The 9420-nt window shown below is 69.1% G+C and overlaps 2 protein-coding genes across 5 annotated transcripts; both read left to right on the top strand.

Annotated features, from left to right (window-relative positions):
- Positions 1 to 1491: 1491 nt before the first annotated feature.
- Positions 1492 to 5604, top strand: LOC309890954 (claudin-7-like). The gene is made up of 4 exons (XM_082785355.1): positions 1492 to 2609; positions 4036 to 4200; positions 4656 to 4740; positions 5077 to 5604. Exons 1-4 carry the CDS (start codon positions 2387 to 2389, stop codon positions 5258 to 5260), a joined length of 657 nt encoding a protein of 218 aa, XP_082641481.1. The 5' UTR covers positions 1492 to 2386; the 3' UTR covers positions 5261 to 5604.
- A 274-nt stretch (positions 5605 to 5878) lies between these two features.
- On the top strand, positions 5879 to 9414 carry ELP5 (elongator acetyltransferase complex subunit 5). Of its 4 annotated transcripts, XM_082785353.1 has the most exons (7): positions 5879 to 5941; positions 6293 to 6353; positions 6444 to 6524; positions 6711 to 6742; positions 6836 to 6937; positions 8713 to 8815; positions 9131 to 9414. In XM_082785353.1, the coding sequence occupies exons 1-7, from the start codon at positions 5890 to 5892 to the stop codon at positions 9273 to 9275; spliced, it is 576 nt and encodes a 191-aa protein (XP_082641479.1). In that variant the 5' UTR covers positions 5879 to 5889; the 3' UTR covers positions 9276 to 9414. The 4 variants fall into 4 exon arrangements, 3 of the variants coding, with proteins under 3 accessions (XP_082641479.1, XP_082641478.1, XP_082641480.1); XR_014319472.1 differs by lacking the exons at positions 8713 to 8815; positions 9131 to 9414 and adding exons at positions 7356 to 7538; positions 8029 to 8152 and having other exon boundaries at positions 6711 to 6937; XM_082785352.1 differs by having other exon boundaries at positions 6711 to 6937.
- Positions 9415 to 9420: the final 6 nt, after the last annotated feature.

The raw sequence follows: 9420 nt of genomic DNA, 5'->3' as shown, positions 1-9420 counted from the left end.
GCACTTCCTATTTTTGGGGTCCCGCCCCCCACCCCTACAGCCCCGCCCCCTTCCCCATTCCAGTTCCCTTTTTCCTGCGGGTGGGGGGGGACACGGGGGGGGTGCGCGACGGGCGGATGGGGGGGCTGGGGGGGGATCTGTGGGGCTGGGGGGGGGATTTATGGGGCTGGGGGGGCTGTGGGGCTGGTGTCTCTGCAGGGATGACGTGGGGGGGTCCCAGGGGATTTGGGGGGGGGCTATGGGGACACTTCGGGGGGGGTTAGGGGGTCCCTGAGGGGGTTTGGGATCCTTCTGGGGGTGTTTGGGGGGGTGTCATGGGTGAGGGGGGGGTATTTGGGGGGGTTATTTGGGGGTCCCCATCAGGGGGGGTTATTTGGGGGGGGGTCTCACCTCCAGATGTGCCCGGGGCAGGGTCCCCAGCGCTGCACTTTGGGCGCCAACTCCGGGAGCTTCTGCCCGGGGGGGGGCCCCGGGACCCAGCGCAGGGAGCAGCGGCAGGCGCCCGCCCCCCCCCCGACATTGGCCAGGGCTGGGGGGGGGAGGGGGGGGCGAGAAAAGGGGGAGGGGGGTCAAATTCCCCCCCTCAACCCCCCCAAGTCCTATTTTGCCCCTACCCCAGTTTCCCTGTGCCCCCCAAGTCCCGTTCATGCCCCCCCCACCCCCAAATTTTGGTGCCCCCCCCCATTAATTCCTTCAATGTCCCCCCCCCAAATCTTCACCCCCACACACACGTGACCCCCCCCCGGTGTCCCCCATCCTGTTACCCCCCCATGTGCCCCCCCCATCCCACTACACCCCCCAGGACGCCCCCCATCCTGATGCCCCCCCCAAAAAAAAATCCCAGTGGCTCCCAGTGTACCCATCCTGGTGCCCCCCCCCCCAATCTCCACCCCCCCTGGTGCCCCCCCATCCCCCATGTCCCCCCCCCACCTCCCCAGGGCAGCAGCAGCAGCAGCAGCCCCAGCCCCATGGCTCCGGGCTGCTGGGGGGGCGTGGTCAGCCCTGGCCCCGCCCACCTCGTGGCCCCGCCCCCGGTTTCGGTTTCGGTTTCCCTCGTGGTGGAGGTTGGGGGGGGATTCCCGGAAGCGTGACGTCACGGCCGCCCGGGTGGCCCCGCCCAGTGACGTCACTGGCGCCGGTTGGGGGTGGGGGAGAGGGGGAGTCCCCTGTGACGTCACAGCTGTGATGTCACGCCCAGCTGGCGCTGTGGGGCGCTATGGGGCCTATGGGGCTCTATGGGGCGCTATGGGGCACCAGGGGCTCTATGGGGCGCTATGGGGCCTATGGGGCTCTATGGGGCGCTATGGGGTTCTATGGGGCTCCATGGGGTGCTATAGGGCACCAGGGGCTCTATGGGGCGCTGTGGGGCGCATCCCCCAGGAGGCGAGGAGCGAGCCGTGCCCTCTGACCTCCCCCTGACCCCTCAGCCCCCGCCCGTGACCTCTGACCCCCCCTGACCCCACCCCGCACCCTAAGGCCGAGCTTTGGCCCCGCCCCCGGGCTTATCGGGGGGGGGGTTATCAGGGGGCAGTCAATGGGGCGGGCCCTGGGGCAAACAATGGGGTTATCTGTGGGGCACGGGGTTATCAGTGGGGCACTCTGGGGTTATCTATAGGGTTATCTATGGGGCACTCTGGGGTTGTCTATGGGGCACGCTATGGGGCAGCCCATGGGGCGGATCCACCTCCCCATCCCCCCCCCGCTCCCATCATGCCCCGGGGCCGCCAGGTGTGGGGGGGGCCCCGCCCGGCCGCGCCCTTGCCCCTTGCTCGACCCCGGGCCCGCCCCCCCTCCCCGTGACGTCACCGCCCCTCCCCGTGACGTCAGCGCCCCGCCCAGGGGTTTATACAGGTGTAACGCACCCGGGGGGGCTGGGGCGCGCTGCGAGGCTGCGGGGCTGCTCTGGGGCCCTATAGGGGAGCTTTAGGGTCCTATAGGGGGCTTTAGGGTCCCATAGGGGCTATAGGGTGTCCAGAGAGACTTATAGGGCGCCCCAAGGGACCTTTAGGGTTCTTTGGGGGATCCTTGGGGCGCTTCCAGGGCTTCTTTAGGGCCCCACAGGGCGTCCCCAGGGACCTGTAGGGCTCCTTAGGGTCTCGTAGGGCTCCTTGGCGGACCTGTAGGGCATCCCGAAGACCCCATAGGGCATCCCAAGGACCCCGTAGGGCAATCCAAAGACCCCATAGGGCATCCCGAAGAGCCTATAGGCCATCCCAAGACCCCATAGGGCAACCTGAAGACCCCATACTCTATCCCAAGACCCCAGAGACCCCCCAAAAAAACCCATAGCCCCCTCCGGAGCACCCCACATCACCCCACCCCTCCACCCTAGCACCCCCTAGGACCCCAAATAATCCCCCCGAGCTCTTTTAGGGTCGGGGGGGCGATGGCCAACGCGGGGCTGGAGACGCTGGGGCTGGCGCTGGCCCTGGCGGGCTGGGGGGCGCTGCTGGCGGCCACGGCGCTGCCCCAGTGGCAAACCAGTACCTACGCTGGGGACAGCATCATCACCGCCGTGGCCACCTACCAGGGGCTGTGGATGAGCTGCGCCAGCCAGAGCACCGGGCAGCTGCAGTGCAAGGTCTACGACTCCCTGCTGGCCCTGCCCAGTGAGTTTTGGGGTCATTTTGGGGGGTTTGGGGGCGTTGGGGGATGTGGGAGATACTGGGGGTACTGGGGACATCGGGGACATGGGGGGGATGTGGGGCCGTGGGGCATGTGCAGGACAAGGTCTGCGACTTCCTGCTGGCCCTGCCCAGTGAGTACAGGGGGATTTTGGGGTAGTTTGGGGGGATTTGGGGGCTTTTGGGGTCGCTTGGGGTCATTTAGGGACACGGTGGTATCGGGGACTTTGGGGACATGGAGGAACATGGGGGGGATGTGGGGATATGGGGGGGCCATGGGGCCATGGGGTAGCTGCAGGGCAAGGTCTATGACTTCCTGCTGGCCCTGCCCAATGAGTTTTTTGGGGCTGTTTCGGGGGGTTTGGGGGCATTTCAGGGCGTTTCAGGGCATTTGGGGTTGTTTATGGATGTGGCATTATCGGGGACACTGGGGCCGTGGGGCAGCTGCAGGGCAAGGCGTGAGACTTCCTGCTGGCCCTGCCCGGTGAGTTTTTGGGGCCGTTTCCGGGGATTTTGGGGCCTTTGGGGTCACTGGGGGACGTTCAGGGACATTTGGGGACATTTAGGGCCGGGGGGTGCAGCACGAGGTCTGCACCCCCCGGCTGGCCCTGCGCAGTGAGTAGGGGGCGTTTGGGAGCATTTGGGGGGCATTTTGGGGCATTTGGGGGCGTGTGGGAGAATGTAGGGGTGTTTGGGGGCATTTTGAGGTGTTTTGGAGCATTTTGGGGCCATTTGGGGCCATCAGGGGACGGGGGGGGTTACTGGGGGTACTGGGTCCATGGGGGGGGGGTACTGGGGACACTGGGGACTATGGGGCTGCAGGGCAGGGGGCGCCCCCCTCAAATGGGGGGGGGGATTTGGGGGCGCGGGGGGGGTTGGGGGCGCGGGGGGGGCTCGGAGCCACCCCATGGCCGCGGGCCCTGCCCCCCCCCGCCCCCCCCAGCCGCACCCAAGGGCGGGGGGGGACTTTGTCCCCGCAGGGTGGGGGGGGGCGGGGGGGGCCGCGCCCCACGGGGACAATAAACGCGGGTTTCAGCGAAACCGGGGGGGGGCGGGGCGGGGCTGCCCCCCCCCGTGTCCCTGCCCCCCCCCACACCCCATTTTGGGGTTTGGGGGGCTGGTTTGGGGGCTGGGGGGGCATTGGGGGGGGATTTGGGGGCTTTGGGGGGGTGGCGGTGGGGGTGGGGGGCTCGGGGGGGGCGATGGAGTCTCTGTGGGGTCCTCATGGGGTCAGTGCCCCCCCATGACCCCCCCGACCCCCCCGACCCCCCCAGGCTCAACACAGGCCCTGGAGGCACTGATGGTGGGGTCCCTGTGGGGTCCCTGTGGGATCTCTGGGGTATCTCTGTGGGGTCCGTATGGGGTCCCCATGGGGTCAGTGCCCCCCCATGACCCCCCCTGCCCCCCCCAGGCTCGACGCAGGCCACGCGGGCGCTGATGGTGCTGGCGGCGGTGCTGGGCCCCCTGGCGCTGGGGGTGGCGCTGCCGGGGCTGAGCTGCACCCGCTGCGGGGAGGAGGACGAGAGGCGCAAGGGGCGGCTGGCGGGCGCCGGGGGGGGGCTCTTCATACTGGCCGGTGGGTGCCCCCCCGGGACCCCCCCTTCAATCCCCCTCCCCTTCACTCCTCCCCCCCTTTGGGACCTTCCCCCCTGAATCCCCCTTTGGGACCCCCCCCTTTGGACCCCCCCTTGGGACCCCCCCCCCCCTTTGGACCCCCCCTTGGGAGCCCTCTCTTGAACACCCCCCTTGGGACCCCCCCCTTGGGACCCCTCCCCTCACAACCCCCCCTTTTGGGACCCCCCCCCCCCGTTTGGGACCCCCCCCCCCTTTGGACCCTCCCCCTCCCTTTGACCCCCCCCCCCTCGGGACCTGCCCCTCCCCCTTTAGCCCCCCCCCCCAGTATTTGGGACCCCCCCCCCCTTTGGGATTTCCACCCCCCCTTTGATATCTTCCCCCCCTTGATCCCCCCTGGGGGGTCGGGGGGGGTCAGTGGGGGGGTGAGGGGGGGTCTCACCGTGGTGCCCCCCCCAGGGCTGCTGGCGCTGGTGGCCTGCTCGTGGTACGGGCACCGCATCGTCACCAACTTCTACGACGCCACCGTGCCCGTCAACCTCAAGTGGGTCGGGGGGGCTGGGGGGGGCTAAGGGGGAATGGGGGGGCTGGGGGGGGCTAAGGGGGGTCTGGGGGAGTCTAAGGGGGGGCTGAGGGGGTGTAAGGGGGCTTGGGGGGGGCTGGGGGAGTCTAAGGGGGGGCTGGGAGGGGTCTGAGGGGGTTTGGGAGGGGGCTGGGGGGGTGTAAAGGGGGCATGGGGGGGCTGGGAGGGGTCTATGGGGGTTTGGGGGGGCTCTGGAGGGGCTCAGTGGGGGCCGCGGGGCTCGGGGGGGCTCCGTGGGGGCGTGGCCCTCGCGCCCAGGCCCCGCCCCTGACCCCCCTCGCCCCTCCCCCTTTCCAGGTACGAGTTCGGCCCCGCCCTCTTCGTGGGGTGGGCGGGGTCGGCGCTGGCGCTGATGGGCGGGGCGATGCTGATGTGCTCCTGCCCCTGCGGGGGGGGGGCGGGCAAGGCGCGGGGGGGGCGCTACCCCCGCCCCACGGCCGCGCGCTCCGGAGCCTCCGGCAGCGCCTCCCAGTACGTCTGAGACCCCCCCCCGGGGCGCGATATACCCCCCCATTCCGCGATATGACCCCCCCGGGCGCGATATGACCCCCCATTCTGTGATATGACCTCCTCCGTGTCGCGATATGACCCCTCATTCCACGATACGACCCCCCCAGTGTTGTGATACAACCCCCCGTGTGACAATTCTCCCCCCGTATCGCGACTCCCCTTCATGTCGGGGTCTCCTCACCCATTTTGAACCCCCCCACACTCAATTTTGGGACCCCCCCAATTTAAGGAACCCCCCATTTCAGGCCCCCTCCCCCACCTTTTTGCCCCACCCCCCCACCCATTTTACTCCCTCCCCCTCCCCCCCCCGCTCGATTTGGGCCCCCCACACACACACATTCGGGGGGCGTCCCCCCGATATCGGGGCGCCCCCCCCCTCATTTTTGGGGTTGGCTGTTTTCGGGGCCTTTCCCGCGAGCGCTTTTGTACGGAATAAACATTTTTTTTGGTGCCTTTTACCCGTTTCCGGCGATTTTGTTCCTCCCCACCCCCCCCACCCCGACACACACAATATGGCGGCGCCCAGGTGCCGTACGCAAGATGGCGGCGCCCGGGCGCCGGGCGGTGACGTCATCACCGTGCGCCGGCCCCGGCGCGGCCATGCTGGAGGCGCTGGTGGCGGGGGGGGCCGAGGGGCTGCTGCTCCTGGAGGGTGCGGGGGGGGAGGGAAATTTGGGGGCTTTGGGGCGGGTTATGGGGTCTGGGGGGCTGTGGGGTGGGCTATGGGGCGCTATGGGGTGGGTTATGGGGTGGGGGGTGGCTATGGGGTGGGTTATTGGGGGTTTTGGGGCAGGGCGGGGGGTCTAGGTGGGCTATAGGGTGGGATTTGGGGGGCTATGGGGCGGGTTATGGGGTCTGGGGGGCTGGGGGGGGATTTGGGGGCTGTGGGGTGGGCTATGGGGTGCCGGGGGGGCTTATGGGGTGCCGGGGGGGTTATGGGGTCACGGGGGGGGTTATGGGGTCGGGGGGGGTTCTGTGGGGCTCACCCCTGTCCCCCCCCCAGACAGCGCCACCTGCGAGGGCCGCGGCCTCCTCCGGGCGTTCGTCAGCGCCGCGGTGCAGAGGTGGGGTGGGGGCTGTGGGGCGCTATTGGGGGCTGGTTATGGGGCTGAGCCCCCCCCGGCCCCCCAGCTCACCCCCCCACACCCCCCCAGGGCGGAGCGGGTGCTGGTGGTGCTGCTCGAGGTGTCGCGGGAGCAATTCGGGGCCGGGCTCAGCCCCGAGGTCACTGAGCGGTGAGAGCGGCCCCATAGGGCCCCAACCCCCCCCCGTAGCCCTCACATGACCCCAAATAGCCCCCCGGACCCCTATTGCCCCCCTAATAGCCCCCCCACCCCCATAGCCCCCCCATAGCCCCCCCAGGACCCCCAATACCCCCCCAGGGCCACCCACACCCCCCTGACCCCCCGTGCCCCCCCCAGGCTGCAGTTCCGCGATGCCTTCGCCGACCCCCTGGGCTGGCTGGGGGGGGGGCGGGACGGGGAGCCCCCGGAGCTGGGGGGGCTCCTGTGGGGCCCCCCCCGAAGGGCCCCCCCCGCCCCCCCCCGAGACGCTGGTCCTGGACTCCCTGAGCTGGCTCCTGCTGCGCCTGCCCCCCCCCTGCCTCGGCCCGGCCCTGGGGGCGCTGCTGGGGGGGGGGGCACAGCCGGTCAGTGGGGGGGGGGAAATTGGGGGGGGGTTGGGGGGGTGTAAAATTGGGGGGGGCACCTGAGGGGGAATGGAGCTGGGGGGGGGGGGGGGCACGGCTGGGTTATGGGGGGGGCGGGGGCAGAAAATTGGGGGGGGGCAGGAAATTGGAGGGGGTTAAATTGGGGGGGGCACTTAGGGGGCATTAAGTTGGGGGGGCTCTGGGGGGGGCATTAAAATGGGGGGGGCATAAAATGGGGGGGCACTTGGGGAGTCATGGAATTGGGGGGGGCACAAAAATTGGGGGGGGGCCCAGAATTGAAGGGGGGGCCCTGAGGGGGGTTGGGCTGTTTGGAGGGGGTCTCCCCGCGGGGGGGGCTCCCCTTTACCCCCCCCTTTGATTTTATTTTATTTATTTTTTTTTTTTGTGCCCCCCCCAGGGCCCCCCCCGCGGCGGGTGCTGGCGCTGCTGCACCGGGACCTGCACCCCCCGGGGGTGCTGCGGGCGCTGGGGGAGGGGGGGGGGCGCTGGGCCCCACCCGCATCAAAATAGGGGGGGGGCGGCCCGGGGGGGGACCCCGGGGGTCACGGTCATGGAGCCCCCCCGGGGGGGGCGGCTGAAGGTGAGGATGGGGGGGGCATTTTTTTGGGGGGGGGTCCAATTTGGGGCGGTCCAATTTGGGGGGGGCCATTGGGGGGGGGGGAGATTTTATTGGGGGGGGCAATTTGGGGGGGGGTATTGGGGGGGTTGGGGGGATGAGTTTTTTTTTGGGGGGGGGTGTCCAATTGGGGGGGGGCATTTGGGGGGGGATTTTTTTTTGGGGGGTGGGGTTGGGGGGGCTCCGATTTGGGGGAGGGATTTTGGGGGGGGGGCTTTGGGTTGGGTCTGGGGGGGGGGCGAGGTTTTGGGAGGGGGTCTGGGGGGGGAGGTTTCTTTTGGGGGGGGCAATGGGGGGAAATTTGGGGGGTCCCATTTTGGGGCGGGGGCTCATTTGGGGGGGGCATTTTTGAGTTGCCCCCATTTGGGGGGGGGCACTGATGACCTGGGGGGGGGCTCTAGTGGGGGGGAATTTTTGGGGTGCCCCCCCTCATTTTTGCCCCCCCCTCCTGCAGCCCCCCCACTCCGAGCTCTTCGCCCTCGGCCCCGGCCCCTCCCTGCGCTCCCTCGGGGCCCCCCCGCGCCCCCCCCCCCAGGGGGAGGGGGAGGGGTGGAGGAGGGGGGAGGGAGGGGAGGGGGGGGCGCCCCCCCCCCCTTCGGAGCCCCCCCCCCCTTCCGCCTGCAGCTGTCGGCGGCCGAGGAGGGGGCGCGGGCGGCGCTGCCCCCCCCCCTACCTGCTCAGCCCCCCCGGTGAGCCCCCAGTGCCTCCCAGTGCCCCCAGTTCCCCTCCCCAGTGCCCCCCCCAGTTCATCCCAGTTTATCCCAGTCGTCCCAGTTCCCCCCAGTGCCCCCCCAGAATCATCCCAGTGTCCCCCAGTGCCCCCAACGCCCCCCCCGGTTCATCCCAGTTTATCCCAGTCCTCCCAGTTGCCTCCCAGTGTCCCCCTGTGCCCCCCCAGTGCCTCCAAGTTCCTCCCAGTTCCTCCCAGTATCCCCAGTTCCCTCCCCAGTGCCCTCCCAGTTCCTCCCAGTCCTCCCAGTGACCCTCCCAGTTTCCCCCCCAGTGCCCCCCCATTGTGCCCAGTTCCTCCCAGTTCCCCCCCAGTGCCTCTAGTCCCCCCAATTCCCCCCTCAGTCCCCCCCCAATTCCCCTCCCAGTTCCCCCCAGTCCCCCCAGTGACCCCCCCCCCCCGTTCCAGGCGGGCGGCCCTGCTGCGGGGGGGCCCCGACCCCTGCGACCCCCCCGAGGACCCCGAGGACCCCGACGGCGACCTGGACGTGTGAGGGGGGGGCGCTGTTATGGTAGGGCCTACGTAAACACGGGGGGGGGCCCTGGGGCTTGGGGGGTGTTGTGGTAGGGCCTACAGAAACCCCGGGAGGCCTCGTAAGGCCCACGTAAACATTGAGTTATTGTAGGGCCTACAGAAACACGGGGTGGGGCGTTGGGGTTTGGGGGGTGTCGTGTGTTATTGTAGGGCCTACAGGAACGTTTGGGGGCGTCGTATGAAACATTTGGGGTTAGTGTAGGGGCGGCGTAAACAAGGGGAGTTATTGTAGGCCCTACGTAAACACGGGAGCTGCGTCTGTAACCGCGGCGTGGTGTTGTTGTTTTTGTAGGGCCTACAGAAACGCCGGGGGCTCGGAGCGGCAGCACGGGAGTTATTGTAGGGCCTACGGAAACGTTGGGGAGCCTCGCGGGATGTGTGTAAACACGGGGAGTTCTTGTAGGGCCTCCATAAACACTTTTTGTAGAGAAATGTGACGAGTTATTGTAGGGCCTACATAAACGGGGGGCTCCGGTAGGGGCTATGTAAACACAGGAGGCTCCTGTAGGGCCTACCAAAACTCACTGGGAGGCCGTGGCCACGCCCCCTTTTGCACAAACCACGCCCCCTTCGTTCCATAGC

This window comes from Aythya marila (assembly GCF_965140915.1).
Source record: "Aythya marila genome assembly, contig: HAP1_HAP1_SCAFFOLD_1202, whole genome shotgun sequence".
Taxonomy (NCBI): Eukaryota; Metazoa; Chordata; class Aves; order Anseriformes; family Anatidae; genus Aythya; species Aythya marila.
The sequence above is the reverse complement of the archived record's forward strand: the minus strand, read 5'-3'. Positions and strand labels throughout refer to the sequence as shown.